Source organism: Sesamum indicum, linkage group LG6 (genome assembly GCF_000512975.1).
Source record: "Sesamum indicum cultivar Zhongzhi No. 13 linkage group LG6, S_indicum_v1.0, whole genome shotgun sequence".
In the NCBI taxonomy this organism is placed as follows: domain Eukaryota; kingdom Viridiplantae; phylum Streptophyta; class Magnoliopsida; order Lamiales; family Pedaliaceae; genus Sesamum; species Sesamum indicum.
In genome coordinates this window covers 11,660,775-11,683,072 of record NC_026150.1, presented here as the reverse complement: position 1 = coordinate 11,683,072, position 22,298 = coordinate 11,660,775, and the positions used below count along the sequence as shown (strand labels likewise).

Below are 22,298 nucleotides of genomic sequence, written 5' to 3'. Positions count from 1 at the left end.
ATCAGCATTTGATGGATAAAATCTTCCGCCCCCAATTGGAAAAGAATATCGAGGTCTATGTCAATGATATGCTTGAAAAAAATAAAAAATAAGAGGATCATATGACGGACTTCGAAGAAATATTCGAGGTCCAGAGGAAGCACAAACTAAAGATCAACCTAGCTAAATACGTGTGTGGGGTTCGAGAAGGACGACTCTTAGGCTTCATGGTGACATTGAAACAAAACTCCTCAAAATCAAGGCAATTCTGGATATGAAGGACCCAATTACTATTCACAAAGTACATGACTGATCGAAAGAATACCAGCTCTCAGCCATTTTCATTAGTCTTTTTTTACATCTTTATATACATTCAAATATTAAATATATTAATAATTCTAAATTAGATAAGAAGATGTCAACTATATAATTATTATTTTTTTATCAATACATCGATTCAATTAATACATCAATTAGTAGATAAATTACTTTTATTCAACAAATATATATTATTACAATAATTTACATAAAGTAAGACAAACACTCATATAAAATGAAACATTGAGAAGAGCGGACATTGATACTGTTGATGCAAAATGAAGCTCGAAATGTTATTGAAAAGACTCAGCTGATTTTTCTCCATTTTTGAGAATCTGTAGTAAAAACACAACCACCAAAAACAGCCGCTCAGTTGACACAGATCTCACTCCCTTGTGATTAAGCAAACAACGAAGACAGTAGGGCTTCACCTCCACTGTGTGCGACTTCGCACACTCAAACACCGTCGTCGTTCTCAGCCATTGTCGCCGGCAATCCTTGCCGGCGACAGCTCTCAACCTCCCCTCCTCCGTCAGCATTCCTTGCCGGTGGCCCACGCGCCATGGACAATTGCACCTTTCTTCCCTCTTAGCTCAACCCACAACCTCCGATCTCCGCCACCTGCTTTGGCCAGCATTCAAATCTCCTCACTCTTGCGCTCATTACCACCCTCCTCTCGTTGGCGATTAGACCTCCGAACAGCCATTACTCGTCTCCATCCTTTCTGCTACTTTCCGAACCGACGCCACCTCTTCTCTCTACCTTCAGTTTCATACCCATCACTCTCCACACCAAATGGGTCCGCTTTAAACTGTCTCGGCGGAAACTCTCTCTTGTTGGAAGCTTGTTTGTTCATTGCTTAAAATGACGGAATCTCAAACTGCTGTTCCAACACTCTCCATCCCCAGTTTTGCTCAAATTGCAGTCAAAGAGCAACCTCCTAGGATCACCTACGCCAAGATTGTCCAAAATCCATCTGCGTCGCATTTTCACCACGACCCAGTGCGAGCTGCAAAGAAAACATTCCAAGATGATGAAATCCACACGATTGGATCTGACTCTAGCTACAAGGGCGAACCAGGTATTATCTATTCTTATGAGGAAACGGCTCAACTAGCTTCCAGGTTGAAATTCATGTTGGTCGGTAAGTTTTCCCACGGCCTCCTGAATCTTAATTTTTTGCGTAATAGAATTATTAGACTTGGATTGAAAGGTAATGTGACTGTAGGTAGACTTGACCTTAAGCATGTCTTGATTCGACTAACTAATGAAGAAGATTTTGCTAGAATTTGGCTTAGAGGTGAATGGACATTTGATAGCTTTCATATGAGAGTGTTTAAATGGACTCCTAACTTTGATCCCAAAATTGAATCAGCTATTGCATCGGTTTGGATTAGATTACCGGAACTTCCTGTCCATCTATTTGAAAAAAATGCTTTGTTCACCCTTGCGTCTAAAATTGGTAAACCTTTGAGAATGAATGAACCAACTGCGGACCTCTCTAGGTCAGACTTAGCTCGTGTTTGTGTTGAACTAGATCTTACAGCTCCTAAAGTGCATGTCGTTTATCTGAATATTGAGGGAAAAACCTATAGGCAACAAATTCTCTATGAAAACTGCCCACCTTATTGCTCCTCATGTAATCATCTTGGACATGACATTGCTACTTGCATCGTTAAACTCAATAATGAGAAAAGTCAAGCTGATTTGGAACCAATGCTCCCGGATAAATTATCGAATCAAACGGAGGAGATTAGGGATCTTAGAGAAATTATTAATAACAAAAGAAAGGGAAAGAAGGTGTTAATTGCTAATGACTCTGCTGCAACCTTGAACATTAATCAAAATAGTGATCAGCTACACACCGAAGAAACTAGGAAATTATCTTTTGATGATATTCCTATTAATGCTAATGCTGTTGAATTTCCTACTTCGCATGTACATGTACCTGAATCACTTATCACATCTGAGAACAACCTAGGGGGTAAGACTGTGGTGGCCAGCCCCAATGACCTCACTTATGAAGATCCTCTGATTGCTGAACTTCTTGATAAAGACTGGGATGCTGACAAAACAAACCAAAACAAAAGGCATCCCATAAACATTGATGATGTGGAAGCTATCAACAATTCAAGTGAACAGCAAGAAATCAGTAGACAACCTCAACACGAACACATTACTGAGGTCCCAAAACCCCAATCCAAGGAATTAACACCACAAGCGTCCGAATCTACCAAAAAGATTCTTCATGGAGAAACTAGCAGATAAAGGAACATGATGGAGCATTCCCAAAAACAGCCACTCTACGAGGTACAGACAACTCCCTTAGATAGTGAAGGAGAAGATGAGCACACCCCCATATTTAATCGATTCCAAAGCTTGGAGGACCTGGAAACGGAGGACACTTTGCAGAAACTTGAAAGCATGCAGAACATCACACTTCCCGCTGACACTAATGTATCAGAACGAGGGAATGAAACAATCAATATCACCCACACCTTCGAGATCAGGAGTGATATAGATGGCCACAATCAAGAAGGGCAAGAAGTACAACAAAAAGTCATTTTTACAGACTCCAAAGCTTCAACAAGCACAAAAGGAACAAGTCTGTAGAAAGCAACACCATTTTAACAAAATCACCAAAAACTGGAGGTAAAGGTAAAAAAATCAAAGGTAACATATCTCCTACGCCACTCACAAGACGCAAAACAAGGTCCGCCTCTTCCTCCTCTCTACAATTTTAATGATTAAACTCATCATTTGGAATGTCAGAGGTATAGGTAAATTGGAAAAACAAAAAATTCTCTCAGATTTTCTTCTTGAAAACAAACCTGATATGTTAATACTACTTGAACCCTTTGTACAGTTAGATGCCGTTTACTTTACTTGCAAATTTGCCTTCCATTTTGTGTTTTCTAACTCTAACAATAAGATCTGGTGTTTTGCTAAGCTTGGTGTTGACATCCAGATTATTCGGGATCACACACAATTTTTGCATGTTAAGGTCAACTCAGGAGCTTTTCCAGAGGACATCTTTTGTACTATCTATGCCAAGTGTTACAGAACCCCGAGGAGAATTCTTTCGGATGAATTGACACGAATTTCTCATCAGAACGTACCATGGCTCGTAGGAGGAGACTTTAATGCTATCTTACATCCGAATGAAAACCAAGGCGGAGATATGAGAAGAATTGGATCCATGGACGACTTTAATGATATGATGTTCGACACCGGCTTAATTGACGCTGGCTTTGAAGGGGAACCATTTACCTGGACAAACAATAGAGTTTGGAGGCGATTGGATAGGGTTCTCTATTCCAAGGAGTGGACTGAAAGTTTCAATACCACTAGAGTTTTACATCTTCCTAGAAGGCTATCAGATCATCACCCACTCCTCATCAATGCCACTAACGTAGAGGACAAAAAGCCTTCTTCATTCAGATTTCAAAATATGTGGTTGAAACACCATACCTTCTTAGACACAGTCAAGCAATCATGGTGCCTACCAACAGAAGGATATGGGATGTACAAGCTACAACAGAAAATCTACAGAATTAAGGTGCTACTCAAATTATGGAACAAGGATACTTCTGGAAACGTCTTCACAACAGTCGAACAGGCAAAACAAAATGCCACTGAAGCAGAAAAAAGATTCAATATGGACCCCTCCGAGGCCAACCTTATCGACCTCAAGAGAAGTAATGCTGCTCTTGTTCATGCACTCACATTAAAATCTGAATATTGGAAGCAAAAGAGTAACTGCAAGTGGCTCGAGGCAGGGGAAAGGAACACAAAATACTTCCATTCATTAGTGAAGAAAAAAAGGCTAAAGTCCACAATCCACAGAATCATGGAAGATAACCAAGAAGTTACTATTCCGGACCAAATCAGAGAATCTGCCACTACATATTTCAAAAACCTACTCTCTTGTAATCCGGCCAGAAACAATGCCCCATAATTCCCATTTCAATTTCCCCAAGTATCAGAAGAATGCACTCGCATTATCAGTAGTCTACCAACAGACGAAGAGATTAGAGAAACTGTATTCAGCATAGGTAAGGAAAGCGTAGCAAGCCCGGACGGCTTTTCATCAGCTTTCTATCAAGCCTGCTGGGATTTCATTGCTATAGATATTTTTGAGGCAGTCAAGGATTTCTTTCATGGCACCCCAATGCCCAGGAGCTTCACAGCCACAACAATTGTGCTTGTCCCTAAAGTCGAATCCCCTCAGACTTGGAATGATTTTAGACCCATCTCCTTGTGCAATGTCACCAATAAAATTCTATCCAAGCTCATTTACAACAAGCTTCACAACACACTTCCGGACCTTATCTCCCCTTCTCAAAGCGGCTTCGTTCCAGGAAGACTTATTGGAGACAACATTCTTATGGCTCAAGAGATGATTCACCAGCTTGATCTTAGATATAACAAAGGCAACCTGGTCATCAAACTGGACATATCTAAAGCGTATGACAGAGTTAACTGGAATTTTCGGTCTTGCAGAAGATGGGATTCCCTCATAGATTCCTCACTCTTATCAAGCATGCCACCCAAAACTGCTGGTTTACTGTGCTTGTCAATGGAGAAACGACAGGATTCTTCAAATCATCCCAAGGTTTAAGACAAGGAGGCTCACTCTCCCCAGCTCTCTTTATTCTAGCAGCAGAAATTCTCTCAAGAGGCCTCGATCTTCTCTTTAATGAGAACCCGGGTATGTACTATCACACTAATTGTGAGGTTAAGATATCACATCTTTCATATGCAGATGATGTCATCCTGTTCACGAATTGTGAGGAAGAAAGTTTGACCAAGCTTATGCAATTCTTGCGTAACTTCGAGGAATCCTCCAGGCAAAAAATCAATCATGCTACGAGTGCCTTCATTCCTGGAAAAAAAGCTAACCTCATGGCATATCGAATCAAACATATCACCGGATTCTCAAGGAAGACACTTCCCATTACATACCATAGGTGCCCCTCTATACAAGGGAAACAAGAAGAAAATTCTTTATGAAAATCTAATCGATAAAGTCAGAAACAAAATTGCGGGATGGGAATCCTGCCACCTCTCCTATGGGGGTAGACTTCAACTCATCAAGGCCTTGCTCTCTTTTATGCCGATCTACCTCCTCCAAGTTCTAAACCCTCCAGTGGGAAACATATAGAAACTTGAAGAACTTTTCGCTAAATATTTCTGGGATAGCACATGAGAGCAAAGGAAAATCCACTGGACAAAGTGGCAAAACATTTGTTATCCTATCGAAGAAGGCGGACTTAGAATTAGGAACCTTCGGGAGATGACCACAGCTTTCTTTCACAAACTATGGTGGAGATTGAGACCCAACAATTCTCTATGGTCTAAATTCTCCATAAGTAAATACTATAGAGGATACTTTCCAACGCTCTCCAAAATCTTCATGACTGACTCAAGTACCTGGAAAAGACTCAAAAAAATTCGAACAGAAGCACAAACAAATATCTTCTGGAGCCTAGGGGCTGGTACTATCTCTTTCTGGCATGACTGGTGGCTACCGGAAGGCACTATAGCGAATATCTTGGGCACTCACTGCAATCTTCATGTCCTTGTTAACTGATTCTGGAACAACTCTGCGTGGGATGTCAACAAACTCCAACAAGTTGTTCCACAGCACATAATCGAATTGATCATGAATGTCCCCATTACTGATAGCCAAACTGACTTTCTACATTGGAAACTGTCCAAGAATGGTATGTTTACCACTAAATCAGCTTGGAATGAAATTAGAAGCCACCAATCTCCTCAGCCCTTCTATCGTACCCTCTGGTCCAAACTGATTATTCCTAACATCTCAGTATTTATTTGGAGATTGATTCATAACTGGGTACCTGTCGATGAGAGGCTTAAGCAGAAGGGGATTACAATGGCCTCCAAATGCTATTGTTGTGAAGCAGAAGAAACCATACCGCATCTCTTCTTACATAACAATAAGTCTTTGGAAGCTTGGGGTTATTTCGCAACAAAATTCCAAATTACTATCCCCCAAACAAATGACATCACTATTCTCATCCAATCCTGAAAAAATAGGATCGACGCTAAACCACACATCAGAGATATTATCCCAATCTTGATTCTCTGGAATATATGGAAGCTTCGGAATGATGCTAAGCACAGGGGAGTCGAATTCAAGGCCAACACTATTATTCACAAAACACTGGCGTACCTCCACAACCTCTACAAAAGTGAGTTGCTTAAATCGGAGCACGTGCAAGGGGATTTCTTCGCTGTAAACACTATCAATATCCTTCTTCAGCCGAAGATTAAGCGGCAGAAAGCTTTTATTATCCATTGGAGAAAGCCTCAAGAAGGGTAGTACAAACTGAATATAGATGGAGCATCTAAAGGTAACCCAGGTATTTCTGGCGCGGGCGGAATCCTCAGAGATCATCTCGGTCAAGTGATCTTTGCGTTTCAAGAACCTATTGGCATTACTTCTAATACCCATGCTGAACTTCAAGCTATACACAGAGGACTAAAAATATGCATCGAAAAGGGATTTCACAATATTTGGATTGAAACGGATGCAATGGTTATTATCAAGCTCATATCCTCACCACGATAAGGGGCATGGGACCATCAGATCACCCTTCAAAGCATTCGAAAACTGTTGAGGTAAATCGAATATAAAATCTCTCACATCTTTAGAGAAGGAAACCAAGTGGCGGACTTTCTAGCCAATCAAGCATGTACATCTCAGCAACTTAGCATCCTTACCAAGGAACACCTCCCAGGTAAAGTGAAAGGTATTTTTAACCTTGACTCATGTGGCGTCCCACACGTTCGACTCAAAATTGTTGTTGACCCCCCTTGAGTAGCTTACTTGTTACCTTGCCTTAGCTTCGCGTGAATGCTGGGTAGGCTGCTTTGTTGTTTGAGTAGCTTACTTGTTACCTTGCCTTAGCTTCGCGTGAATGCTGGGTAGGCTGCTTTGTTGTTTTCGTTATTGCATTGTTGTTTGCCTATCTTATAGCTTAATTGCGTGCTTCTATTTTGTGGTTGTTCTGTGCAATCTTATTTCTTTTTGTCTTGTGAGCATGCTTAGATTGTGCCACAATTTGGCACACACGTTGATATTGCATTGTTGCTCATACTTTGACTTGTTTTGCTCCATCATTTTGACTTGAAAGTTGAGGATTCATGTGACTAATATTCAGTCAGCTTCGCCCCTATTTTTCTATTACAACTGGTGATGATGTATCACTTTTGGTGACAATCTTTGGATTTCTTGTATAGCTTGATCTACAAATGCTAGTTGGAATCGATGGTTCGAGTGTAGTGGCAGAAACTTTTTGACACACTGGATTATCGTCTCCAACTTTGTATATCACCTTAGCTAGTATTACTTTTGTAAGGGAGTAGTACTCCTTATTTATGCTTTTGCGATTTAATGTAAGGGAGTAGTACTCCTCGTTTATGCTTTGGGCGAATATTTGTAAGGGAGTAGTACTCCTGATTTTACAGCTTTGTTAGAAATGATAGGGAGTCAGCACTCCCCGCTGTAAATTTGCTCACCTTTTTCAATAAAGAAGGATCGGGGACTCCGAAAAGCTTCCCCCCCACCAGGTGGTTTCAAAAAAAAAAAACTCATATAAAATGAAACAAATATTCATACACCTAATAAAAAATTCAACCTCATTTACTTCAATCACTAAATTAAAATATCATCACTCTCAACTTTATAATTTAAATAAGGCATCCTTGACTCAGTATCATATTCACTCCACCCATCCACTCTATGCTTTTACCCGTCTCCCCACTACGAATTGTTTCACTAATGGTTCGTGCAAGTAATTGGCGCACACACCATACACATATACATCAGCATAAATTGTTGGAGATGGATTGGCATTGATCCCCACAAACCATGTTATGTTTATGCAACTAAAAGCGTGTTTCATAGGAGTTCTTAATATTACTTTTTTGGAGTAGAATGATTGAGAGTTTGAAATTCTTTTGTGCAATATCGTTGTGCTCCGACAATGTATTCCGCACTAAGAGAAATCAATTAATTCTATCCCAAATTCAATAATTAGGATACTAATTCATTACTGTATGATTTGCTGATAATGGCACATTAACGATTGTGCTTTACTGTCATTAAATATTGATTTTTTGGGCATGAAGAATATAATTAACTTAATTTATACTTAAGAAAGAACGGATGAATTTGTTATATATGAGGTTGATATGACCGCAAAACTCGGTATTAATAACTTGTGTTAGATGACAGTAACGAAATTGATGTCTCATAATTAGAAAGTTATAAGTTTGATTTATATTAATGTGCGAGAATTTGATTACTTTTAATAATAGTGATTTATATATTGATTAATGATATATACCAATATTTGTTATAAATTCACTATCAATCATTGAAATTTATAATATAATTATAATTTTCTTCAAGTTTATTCCATCTTAATTGACTTAGTCGAAAGCTAAAAAAAATGAAATATTTATGTCGATCATTTTCTAAATAATTGTTGGAACTAAATACTCGTATAATTGAGAATAATTTTGATCTTTTCGCATTACGATTATTGATAACTATAACACTACAAAAAAGTACAGGATTTGTGTCGAATTTAGAAATGATTTTGTTAACTTTTGGAGCGGTCTGTTATTAGTTGAATTAATTTGAACCGGTAACGATTATCCTTCCGTCCTGTTATAGACAGTGTTACAAATAATTAGAAATGGACGCGCATAGACCGTTGCATGTGTGGTGTGGTATTTGTACCACATGCAGTATGATCATTTCTATTTGTATTTTAATATAAAAATATAATTTATTTACTTGAAACACATTTTATAGATTTTGGCACGCTTGCTCAGAAAAGTTCATTATAATGTTGGAACAGTTGTTGGAATACGGTTTACGTAAATTTGAAAAGATCGTTGTTTGTATGCAGGTGATATATTTGAGAACAACCTTTGGAACTAAAGGTTGCTTATGTTTTGGAGTATCCTTAGGAACAATTTATCATTTAATTAGAATACAGTGATGTAATTATTTTAGGATAACTATTTGGAACAGATTGTTTAATATGCATTAATTTGAATTGAAATATGCCTAGGAACAATTTTGTCCTTTTTTAGGAATACATTTTTAGAACTGTTTTAGTAAATATGTTTGAAGCGGTTTATTTTTTTAAGATTGTACAGTTTTTTAATAGTTCTTTAGACTGTTCCTAAATTAAATATTTTTTTAAAATATTTATTATTAAATAATAATTTAATATTTATAATTAATTATTAAAATTGATTATGTGTATTAGTTTAATTAATTAAATAAATATTAGATAATAGAATGTAATGAACATTACGGGATATGGATAATTACGGGAAAAAAGTTATATTAGTATAAAAGATATTCGATTATGAATATTCACAGATCTAACCTAAACCCCCCTCATCAGCCATGTCCAAATCGTCATCGTTAGGGGCAGGAGGGTCTATTTGAGGCTGTGTTGGGGCGCTAGTGGAGGAGGTTAGTTGTGACGGTCCGCCAGTCGAGGTGCTAGCCTACATGGACTTCATCATGGTCATCATATCAATCATCATCATCTCTAGCCGAACCATTCGATCCTCCATGTTCGGGCGTGGGGGTAGCAGTGGCGATGGTGATGTGTAGGTTCGACTGGAGACGTGGGCCTCATAACCAAGGCCGAATACATGGTCCTTGTTCTTGCCCCCAACTGCTGCTCGATCATCGCCACCGAGGCCTCCGATTCGGCCAGGGTATCGTGGTCGGTCGTGGCCTGAGATTGATGATCCTCCATCAGCTTTTGGAACGTCTCCTACAGAACAAATAAAAATATTACAAATGTACCCAAAATAATATTTTAAACAAAAATTAGATTAGTACTATTACGCATCGCCACCTGAATTGGCCTCGGGCCGCTTCACCCGTCATAGGCCTTCTTTTTATAGCATATGGCAAATAATTCCAACTGCTTGACAGGTTGATCGAGATCTGCCTCTTGCACAAGAATCAAACAATTAGCACAATATTTTTAAAATGATGACAAAACTTTAAAAACAATCTAAATTACTTACTATCTTCCTCTTATGCATGGAGGGAGATCCCCGCAGAACATAGTAGAGGACGCTGCAGAGTTAGCCAACCAGTTGGCCTTATTCTTGACGGACTTATTCTGGAAATCTGTGCTAGCCTAGTATAATTGGAGCTGGCCCCTGACCTTGTTGGCTAACCAAAGTGGCTTGACCAACTCTTTCTGGGCGATGACTAACCATTTTTGGATGAATTTGCTCGCCCACATGTGGAAGACCCAGAACATGCACTAGTCATCACAGTCCCACCAATATGTCATCTACAAAATATCAAATAAAAAAATAGTAAAATTCAAAAAATAATTTAAATTATACAATAATATAATCTTTTTAAAAACTTCAGGCTCTCGAATAAGAACTATTGGTATTTTGGAGGCACCTGCCTCAAACATCCCCAAGGGTGGGGAAAGTACCGCCGCACCACCGCATTTATATGCTCATAAAATTTATGATCAGACCTGAAAGAACATGTTAATTAGTGATTTTTAAAATAACAAAATACAAAAATAATATAATAAACAATTTTCACCTCGCATCATCGAGGCTAATATACTAGCCTGCTATGGTGGGAGGACTGTTGGTGGTGCTAGTGGAACAACCCACAGGTAGGTAGGATCAACTGCTAGGGGGCAAACGGCAGTCTGGCTTCCTCAACTGCTGGTGCCGCAACTGATGGTCCAACATCAAATAGACTGTGACCGGTGGCTGAAGGTCCAGCCATGTCAGCTGGTGGCAATGGTCAGACCACAGCTTCCTCAACATGGAAAGCATCAGACAACAGTGGTGGAACTGGCGAGCCACAATCACGCCCTCCTCATCCTACAGGAGATAGACCACCACTAGGCATAATCTATAAAATTATAGTAAGTATTAGTTTTTGTAATTATTGAAAAAAATATCATAATTTTGTAATTATTAAAAATATTATCCTCAATTTGTTATTATTGTAATTATTATGTAAATAATATTATTATTTGAAATATTAGCCTAATTTTTTTATTATTGTAATTATTGATTATTTAAATATTATTATTATATGTTATTAGAAATATTAGCCTCACTTTGTGATTATTGTAATTATTATGTAAATAGTATTATTATCTGAAATATTAGACGGATAGCATGATTTCTCCTCTGTCTGATAGTTGGCATGCTACATCATGTGCTCTACAGCTGCTTCTGAAGCATACAGCCTCTGCAGGTGTGGGGTAAGCGACAAGTACTTAAGAATCTCATACGGGGTCTTCTTGCGGTTAGGGTTTCACTTTCTAGTCTGCTTGTACCTAGGTTCTCCACAAAACTTGCAGTAATTTAAATCAATGTCGTCATTTCAGTATGCAACCATTCTTACAAGCATCAATCTTCTCAACAGGTAAACCTAAGTCTCTTATGAACTTTTTCGTATAGTAATCGAGGGGTAGGGTCTAATCGCGAGGCATTATATTATTAGCCTACTGGGATATTTGATAATATGTTCGCTCAGAAAAATCACCCTCAGCTTTGATAGTCACCAAACCAGCAATCATATCCAATGAGATTGGGTACAACCGTTTCATAATGGCCGATCGATAGCATGCACTACATTATAAAAACGATTTAACAGTGCAAATACATGATCATAGGGCCCCCCACCGTAATACGAACTAGGTCCGACATTAGTAGGACAGGACCTCGCACCATAATCAGGCGCACCTTACTAGTTATAATTAGACTAAATTCCAACCCGACGGCATCAAAAACCTTTCTCTGCCAAATCCATCAGCGCTGCATCAGTGCGTACTAGTACTCTCCTCTTCACGAGCAGCAGGAGTTTGTTCCTCCTACAAAGGGGCGCAATGGTGGCCTTATAGTACTTCTGCACCTCCTGGCCATGGGAAGTTCAATTCGGCAAAAAATCTTTCATATACAAGTTAAAATTTACCTCGCCAGTGTTTTGAAAACTTCATTTTTGCACTTCCGTCACGGATACTTAATTTTCTCCATCTATTCGATAAATGCAATAACACCATCCTCAAATTTCAACGTATGACCCGCCCTCCTCGACAGGTTCTTCTCATACATCTATCTCCTCGACTGTCAACATGATGAATCCTACACATATATACACACACACATATGTATATATATATTATTATAACATTAAATTTAATTAACAAAGTCGAACAAATATAATCAATTAACAAATACTGCATGTATTTTAATTGACAAAAAAGGGTTCAAGTTGTTAACTGATCCAAAATAACTTCAAGAATTAACGAAAATTTGAGAGATATTGACGAACGAGAGTATAAAAATATTAGAGGGATAGTGAGAGCTCGATGAAAATTCGAGAGATTTAGGAAATAGAGATAATATAAGAATGAAAGAAGATTGTGAGATTAAATGAAAACAAAGGAATATATATATCTATATAGATATAGAAAAATTTGGAAAGTCGTTGGAATACAATAATAGCCGTTGATCCAAAACCAGTTATGGTATTAGGAACATAGTGAGATTAAATGACCGACGTCACCCAGACCTAAGGTGGGAAGGGGAGGGGGAGGAGGTCGGGGTTGGGTGAGGGTGGCTGGGCAGGAGGTTGGGCGTTAGAGGGTGGTGGGGGTTGGGGAAGGGGGCGAAGCAGGGGGCCAGTAGTTAGGGGGTGGGGGGGGGGGGTGGGGTGGTGGAATTGGGGTGGATATGATTATTATTTTGAAATAATATTTTTTAAATTATAATTATATATATTATAAATATATTTTAATAGTTATAAATTATATATATTATAAATTAAAATAATTATATATCAATAAACCTCATTTGATCGGTTGATGAAGAGGGATATTAACATAGTGGTGTAATTATTAAGAATTTATTTTTTTATTTATTCATAACTTAGTGGTTATTTTTTATATTGAGAATTTTATAGAAAAATTTCAGATATTTTTACATATCACATAATCAAAATGTATTTAAGCCTCTTCTGGCTTTGTTCAAAATATTACTGGTGCACGTGACTCTTCCTCCTACATACTTGGTTGTTCTAATTAAAAGAAGTCAAAGTATCAGACAAGATAGATGTTTGCAGAGAATTATTCGGGTCTACGTTGTTTATTATTTGTTAATTAACTGACATATATCTTGACTCACTAATATAATTATGGGCAAAAGACAATTTTCGTCCCACAACTATAGGCCATTTTCGTTTTAGTCCCGTAAGTATCTAGGGTTTCAATTTGTCCCGTAAAATTGAAAAATTCGCAATTTCAGTCCAAATTTCGCCGGAAAATTTTGTGGGTCGCCGGAAAAAGTCACATGCGATGCATGTGACTTTTAAAATTGGGGGCTCGATCCTGATTGGGTGGAGAAGCTGATGTGGCGCATATGTGGAAATTAAAAAAAAAAAACGACTGACGTGGATTAAAAATCGCCCGCCAGTCGCCGCCACCTTCTCTCTTCAATTCCGCCGCCGTTACTTGAAATTTCTGGCCACCACATATACCATTCAATTCCCCATATCAAGGAGAACAAAACCCCTCAACCAATTTTGAGATCCCACCACGACAGGGACTGGGCTTTGAAATTGACCGCCGCGGACAGTTCCTGTCGATGCGCCAGCGACAGGACGACCCACGATCGCAGATTGGTACCATTGGATTCGTCTCCTCACTGCGGTTTTAATGGGACTAGTCTCATCCATTTTCATCAACTAGGTGCAAAGATCCATCGTTTTGAAGATCTCGGTCGTCGTCCGCCGCGACTGCACCTTCCGCCGGCGTATTCTCCTTCGTCTGAACGAACCACCTGCACGGAATACCATCGTTGAACGCCTCTCGTTCTGGCGAATCTTTTGAGACCAGTCCCATCGATTTTGGTCACCTCTGTGCAAAGATTTGACGAAAGCCATCCTCCGCCTTTGCCGACGGTCGCGAGCTCGATTTTCGTCGTTTTTTTTTTTAATTTCCACGTATGCGCCACATATGCGCCACATCAGCTTCTCCAGCCAATCAAGATCGAGCCCCCCAATTTTAAAAGTCACATGCATCGCATGTGACTATTTCCGGCGACCCACAAAATTTTTCGGCGAAATTTGGACTGAAATTGCGAATTTTTCAGTTTTACGGGACCAAATTGAAACCCTAGATACTTACGGGACTAAAACGAAAATGGCCTATAGCTGTGGGACGAAAATTGTCTTTTGCCCTATAATTATTAATAGCTTCCTGTGTTTTTTTTTAAAAAGGAGCAAATTGTCCTCCTCACCAGGGAGGCAATGCGCTCTTTCTTAAAATATATAAGGGGATAAAAAAATATTTCATTTTTCACAGGGGCTTATACGTAAATATTTCGAATAATACAGGGAGGTAATTTGCAATTTATCCTATATATTTCAATGAAGCCATTTTGATCATATTTTATGAGTATAATTTTAAAGACATTTCCAGAAAAATGAGGCATTGGGCTTATAAATCGCATTTGCTCTTTATCAGTAATCGATGTGAAATATATGACAACCGTCATCAATTCCCCAAACAAGAGATTCGGGAAGGGAGTTTTATGCGTTTGTCCTTGAGGATTCACTTCACTAAGAGATTATGAAGTACTGGAACATATAAATTGCACAACTCCCTTATTATTTGTAATCGATCCAGGACGCATGACAACATAAAAAATTGTTAAAAGTTACAAATATATTTAGAAATAAAGAGATACAATCAATAAATAAATAAGTAAACCCAACTTTAAAACACTTGAAAAGTTCAACAAATAAAAACCTAAATTTTGTGCTTAAAATGTTTGAATAGAATTGCATCCACAAAAAACACCAATTTGATATATTCTACATAGACTATCTCTTTGACTTGAATTTCAGTTTCTTGAACCCAAAGATAATGAATATTCGAACAAAGAATACCATAAACACCTTTTCGATGAAAAGCTGTGGCTGATCAACTTAAGCAATTGAAATATCGACGGCTGAAGTTTGGTAACAATTAAACAAAGTAAAAGGTTTGGAAGCTTTCCGCAAACACTTTTTTTCGAACCAGATCTGATCGAACCAAACTAATTACAAAGTAAGTGTGTCACACTTGTTATATGATTGATTATTTCCCCTGAACTGTGTACCAAGTACAAGACAAGTGCAATACCAATCGCACAACAAATGTACTAAACTTGTCATATAATTGGTTCAAGTTTGATCCACTTGAGTTGGAATTAAAATTTCCCATACTTTCCGTCCCAAAAGTCTGGTACACATCATTTTCGCTTTCTTTAAAGAGATCATTCAATTTCAGGCTTTTTACATATCTTTTTTTTCCTACTGAAGTGCGTTGAACAAAAAAGTAGCAGAATTTTGGAAATTTTTCCAAGTAGGAATTAAGTCTTCAGCAGCTTTTTAATTTGATAATGGCCAGAACTTTCATAGAAGCTTTATCCATATATGTAACTTAAATAAGCTAAAAATTATATTTTTTGTCCCGTAATCTAGATTAAGTATAATTTTCAATCACGTAATTGGTTATTTTCCTCTATTTTTAAATGATAATAGCAGAAAAGTTTATTGTGAAAGAAAAAGAGGGAAAAGGGGGGGGGGGGGAGGGGAATCTATACTATTGTGACTAATTATTATATATATATTTAGCGATAATAATTTTTATTTTTTTAAAATAATAAATTTAGGTCCTCGTTCCGAATATTAATATACTAATACAGTGACGTACATTTGCAAAAAAAAAAAAAGAAAAGAAAATTAGTGATAAAAAAATTTCAAGTGATAAGATTACTATTGTATTTAATTATATATTATAGTTACATGAATTTTTATTTTATCCAAAAATTAAATACATTTTATAATTTTAATAATGACTTGTACTAATTTTGTAAAAGCCGTTATTATCAAGAAATAGTAAAATATGTGATGTGCATAAAATTATCACTGAAGATAATTAGTGGAACATATATAGTAACAACCTAATAACAATAAATAATTATTGTCATCATAGATGCTCATTAATTACCTATAGTGGTAGTTTTAAATTATGCATACTTTTTGTGTCTAATAATTGTAGAGTAATAAAATTAAAATTGTTGTCACTTATCTTATAGTTTTAGTACCAATTTTATAATTATCACTAATATTATTTTTTATTTTTATTGGGCAGTGGTATGTAACTGATATTCATGGAAAAAAGAAAAGAACATTTTCTAGACCTTATACAAATCATTATTTTCTTAATAAATGTACAAAATGTATTTTCTTTTTTGGGGAGAGGGACTTATTAAAAATTAAATTTTGTAAAATATCTCCGCAAGTCAAAAGATGGTGAGAACTTCTGACCTTCGCTCCTCCTCACTGGGCAGTAGATGTTTAGAAAGCATCTTCAGGAATCATCATCATGATACTAGTGATTTTTCATCCACAAGCGTGAATGCTAACGAAAGTATTTGCTGATTTGTACCTAAAGTTACTACCGCCAGTAATTTATACTTGTACTTCGTGTACAAATGGGTTTTGTCTATACTTATAACATCTCATCAATAACGAATCCCTCTATACATGGTTTGAAAGCCCAAAATACGTAATTCAACATTTGCAGCCTCGGTCTGCCAGTGTCCAAATGCAACCACTCTACAACCGTCTCCGAATTCCATTTCTGCAATGCAACCATAAATCTGGGCAACTTCTGCACAGAGCTTTCCAAAGTACCATATATTTGTTTTTAGCTGCCTTCAAAGCGTGCCACTCGTGATAAGAGATTTCAAAATCGAATCAATCTTTCACATTCTGTTGGACATATTTGATATCATATGCTAGGTCTTGACGAATACCAAGCAAATATGTTGCAATCATACTCTTACCCAAGTTATGATGATCAGCATAAATCTCATTCATTAGGCATATATGTGGTTTGACATACCTGATAATTTGAAATACATGTTTGACTTGAATATCCCTCTTAGCATCCAATTGCACCGCGCCTCCGCATCATATTTGCAAGAAACCTTCCTTAATTTTGGTTTTATCTCAACCATTCGGTATTCTCATCTTGCAAATCATATCGAGGAATCTTATACACTTGATTTCAAGTGGTCTTTACTCTTGAAAATCATTCCGATAGCGAGCTTTCTAATGCTTGAGTCATAAAAATTACTTCAACTACCAGTAAGGATATCAATCGAGTCGGCATGTACCTCCGGATGTGTTGTGCAAAAAAATGGAACAACCGGATATAGGTTAGTTGGTTCAGAAACGGAAGGCATTTTCAAATCAAAATGGTTTTGTACTTAGCTTGTCGACCCATTTGCATTATTACCGAGCATATCCATCATAATTGGAATGTTGACATCATCATTATTTTCAGGATTATTATCAATCTGGCCTTTTACTTCAACCTCATCTGGTTCTGAGTCGATTTGCTCATTGTCTAAGAAACTGTTGGCTTCAGGGTCTTCTTCTTGTTGACTATATGTAGATGAATTTGCATAATCTGATGGACTTGCTTATAAAGATGGACTGCATATTCTTTATTAATTCCAAAGCTGCCTATTGCTTGAGTTCCTACTGGCAAACTCGGCAAATCTTGCATTAATATAGACATATATGTTCCCCACTCACCAACAACCGGGTCATCTGGTAAAGTATTTTCACGAATTTTCTCTGTTTTGACAAAAATATCGATAGAAACATATTTATTCATCGGATTGAAAAAAATTACATATCCCGATCCTTCTCGATTGGCAACACCATCTCCCCCTTTGTCCAAAATTAAATATTATGTACTTCAAAAATATATGTAACATAAAATCATTCCTACTGAATTCATATTCTTCATACAAAATTAATTCTAGCTCAACAAATATAGTACTATGAGATATTTTTATAAATCCGATCAGGGAACGATCATAACTTACAAAACCATTTGAATTAATCCATTAACCTTCAAAATGTATAAAAATATCAACAGTGTTCTGCTCTCTACATAACAAAATAAAATCTATATCAATATTTCAATTTTTAACAATATTATGATAAGAATAGTCAAATGTATAAATAACATAACACTTTAATAAAAAAACTTACGATAAGCCTTTTTAATAAATCTTCAACTTATCGCAGTTTTATTCAAAAGGCATGCATGCATGCGTCCCATCCGAAATGACCCATTAATGCATGAGTAAGCGTGTGGTCAGAAGTGGTAGTGGTACATGTTTCATCATGGTGTTACTAATTTTTTTGTGCAAAGAAGCCTACTTCTTAAATTTTTTTTTTTTTTTTTACAAATTTGGTAGTACTGCAAAAAGTGGTAGTGGTACTGCCCATTCATTTTAAACTTTAAATATCACCCTATTTTTATATATATATTTTTAGTATTTTTTAAATAATTTTTTCTAATAAGTTTGATATACATTAATCGACGGTCAATATGAATTTTTATTTTATTTTTTTTAATAACAACAAAATTTATAAAATTTATTATAGATTTATCTATTTATGCAAAGAAAGTAAATTTTAGAGGTAATAAGCACAATTTTTTAAATTATAGAATATTTACAAGTAATTACATCAAACGTCAGGAGAGGGCGGTCTAATTATCTCTTTAATTAATTTATTTTATTAATTATAATAATCATCATGCCTTAAAGCTATTGCCCTCATTTTGTGCTTTAAAATACCTCAAATAAGACTCATTTCAAAATGAACTTTGCCTTAAAAAATACTTTCATTTAAAATAATGATTTAACATTATTTATAATACAATAATTTCACTTAAGATTTTTACCTTTTAAACTCATTAAAAAAATTCATAAAACAAGGCTGAGGTGTCCATATACTTCGAGTAATTTTCCATGTGTACTAGAAATCAACTATTTTAATTATTTCATAATTATTAGATTTTGTTAGAATAATTTTAAATTAAAATGATTGAAAATCATACCATTCTAAATTTGGACTATATTTTGTTGAATAGTAATTAATTTTAAATTCATTTATTATAAAGTTACAGTAGAAGAAATATAATTTTTTAATATTTAATAATTATGATTAAAAATAAAAAACTATGACAAATATTTTGACTGTAGATCATACCATGACATATATTGAAAAATCATAATCAAAATTTACGTTTTTATATAGATCTTGTTTGACCGACAATAAATACTATTGATTTATTTTAATTTTTAAACTGTAGTTGTTAAAATATAAGATATCATTTAATTTTTTTTCACTGAAATACTTATTTTAAATGTTGCATCAAATTTAAATTCATCAATCTAAATAGGGCGAATTTGAGTTGATATGTGCAATTTGTTTTTAAATAAATGAAGGGAATATGAGAAGGGCAAAGGAAAGGCGACCTTTCTTGTCCAAAAGCAACATCTTCCAAGTGTGAAATGTGCAATTGAAAAGGGACATGTTTGACATTGGAATTGAATTTGACACAATTAGGAAGGGCATTTCAGTCACGTGAACCGTGTCCCTCTGCAGACTTTTCGGACAATAACAAAATAATTCAATTCTCCTAAACTAAAATATGATAGATCATTTGTTCCAACAATTAGACTAGATTTTATTAGTCAAAAATGGATAATTTAGCTACCATGAAAAAACAATAAAATAGGGTTATCCCTTTCACTTTTCTTTTTATAAAAAGGAAGTATGAGGCAAAGGTCAAACCAAGTGAAAAAAATCGTTATATGGTTCACATCGTAATTTAACAAATTGTTAAGGGCAAATAATTAAGTCTCCATCTATATAAGCCTGCTTTGGTCCATTTGTATCCACTTGGCTTCTATTCAACTGATCTGCTCTCTCTCTCTCTCTCTCTCTCTCTCTCTCCTCATAGAAGCTCTATTTTGACCCTTACCTTATTCTTACTTATTGAGATTTACGTATGATGCAAATCGGCTCAACACTTCCGGCACACAATCTTCACCTTTTCAGCGCCAAACGTGCCAACTTTCAGTGCTCTGGTTCACCTCTAAACCCATGCAAGCGCTCTCTCGTCCAAAAGCCTGACAGCTTATCCACGGAAATCACTAGGAAGCACCTCTTCAACCTTGAAAAGTTGTTGCAAAAGCAGTCCAAAAATACGAATCCGCCTGACTCGGAACCCACATTAACTGAATCCACCACTGTTGGAGAAAATAGGGCCAGAGGAATCTTAGAAGGGCTGAACTTGACTAGAGTTTGGCCGGAAATGAAGGCAGCGGAGGAGATGTCGCCGCGGCATTTGAACCGGCTGCAGCGGCTATTGTCCAAGTCGCAGGAATACTCTCCTAGGAATAATCTTGGAAGCCGGTGGCGTGAGTACCACGGAAGCAATGAATGGGTTGGGTTGCTCGACCCGCTAGACGAGAATCTTAGGCGAGAGGTGGTTCGTTTCGGGGAATTTATCCAAGCGGCCTACCATTGTTTCCATTCCAACCCGGCCACCTCCATGGAGGAGACTCAGTGGCCCCGCCACGTCGCTCTACCTGATAGGTCCTATCGGGTGACGAAGAGCCTCTATGCGACGGCGTCCATCGGGTTGCCCAAATGGGTGGATGAGGTGGCGCCGGACCTAGGTTGGATGACCCAACGATCGAGTTGGATCGGGTACGTTGCTGTCTGTGATGATAGGAGAGAAATCCAACGAATGGGAAGGAGGGACATTGTTATCGCCTTACGTGGGACCGCCACATGTCTTGAGTGGGCTGAGAATGTAAGAGATCTATTAGTCCCACTCTCTGATGAGAATGAGAAAAGCAAAGAAATTGATGGCCAAGTGCTTCAACCCAAAGTGGAATGTGGGTTCTTGAGCTTGTTCAAAACACGTGGCACTCACGTGCCAAGTTTGGCAGAGTCCGTAGTTGAAGAAGTTAAAAGACTAATGGAGAAATACAAAGGTGAAACCTTGAGCATAACAATAACTGGACACAGTCTTGGTGCAGCTCTAGCATTACTTGTCGGGGACGAACTTAGCACTTGCGCGCCCGACGTGCCGCCTCTGGCGGTTTTCTCGTTCGGAGGTCCGCGGGTTGGCAACCGATCTTTTGCAAACCGACTGAACTCCAACAACGTCAAGGTGCTGCGAATTGTGAATTCACAGGACGTGATCACTCGAGTCCCGGGCATGTTTGTGAGTGAAGAGCTTGACAAGAAGTTGAGGGAGACGGGGGCCGGAAAGTTGCTTAACACACTTGATAATAACATGCCTTGGGCATATGCACATGTTGGAACGGAACTGAGAATCGATACAAAAATGTCGCCATTCTTGAAGCCTAATGCGGACGTCGCGTGCTGCCATGACCTGGAGGCATATTTGCACTTGGTGGATGGGTTTTTGGCGTCAAATAGCCCATTTAGGCCAAATGCAAAGAGAAGTCTTTGGAGATTGCTTAATGAGCAAAGGTCCAATGTCAAGAGATTGTACACGAGTAAGGCAAAGGCCTTGAGTTTGAATAATCTTGAGAGACAGATGTCTATGTCAACTTGTTTGCCAAGTCCATCTTGAGATTAGTTATCACAACAAATACGGTGGTTGGAGTTGTAGTAAAATTGAAAATAACAAGTTTAATGCATGTACGTAATCAACTTGCATATTGTTATGGTGTCTTCTCCTTGTTTTGTCTTTTAATTCTTTGTTGATACAAGGTGTACTCCAGACTTGTAACCACTAATCTCACAAGTATAATGAAATGCATAATTGCAATGTATATTAAAATTTAGGTAAATTACAATCAACTCTTCTGAACTTCCACATAATTATGAATAATCCTCATTATTTGAAAAATTATAAATACCCTCTAATGTTTGATGATGATGCGTTTAAAAAATGCATCGATTTAATAGATTTGGACAATCGTTCAAGGCTTACGCAGAAGCTAATGCAAATCTTGAAGGGAGGACCTGGAAAAAAAACGTT

At 37.1% G+C, this 22,298-nt stretch overlaps 2 protein-coding genes across 2 annotated transcripts; both read left to right on the top strand.

Annotated features, from left to right (window-relative positions):
- On the top strand, positions 2,572 to 4,918 carry LOC105164454. Its single transcript, XM_011083104.1, has 3 exons — positions 2,572 to 2,844; positions 3,164 to 4,052; positions 4,278 to 4,918. Exons 1-3 carry the CDS (start codon positions 2,572 to 2,574, stop codon positions 4,916 to 4,918), a joined length of 1,803 nt encoding a protein of 600 aa, XP_011081406.1.
- Positions 20,169 to 21,988, top strand: LOC105164386 (phospholipase A1-Ibeta2, chloroplastic). The gene has a single exon (XM_011083030.2). The coding sequence runs from the start codon at positions 20,286 to 20,288 to the stop codon at positions 21,885 to 21,887; it is 1,602 nt and encodes a 533-aa protein (XP_011081332.1). The 5' UTR covers positions 20,169 to 20,285; the 3' UTR covers positions 21,888 to 21,988.

Excerpts from the sequence above, each read along its gene's own strand:
- LOC105164454 (XM_011083104.1), top strand. The coding sequence starts at position 2,572 with ATGATGGAGCATTCCCAAAAACAGCCACTCTACGAGGTACAGACAACT. Across the intron at positions 2,845-3,163 it reads ACAATCAAGAAGGGCAAGAA|TTAGATGCCGTTTACTTTAC; the intron begins GTACAACAAAAA and ends CCCTTTGTACAG. Across the intron at positions 4,053-4,277 it reads TGAATATTGGAAGCAAAAGA|TATCAGAAGAATGCACTCGC; the intron begins GTAACTGCAAGT and ends AATTTCCCCAAG.
- LOC105164386 (XM_011083030.2), top strand. The coding sequence starts at position 20,286 with ATGATGCAAATCGGCTCAACACTTCCGGCACACAATCTTCACCTTTTC.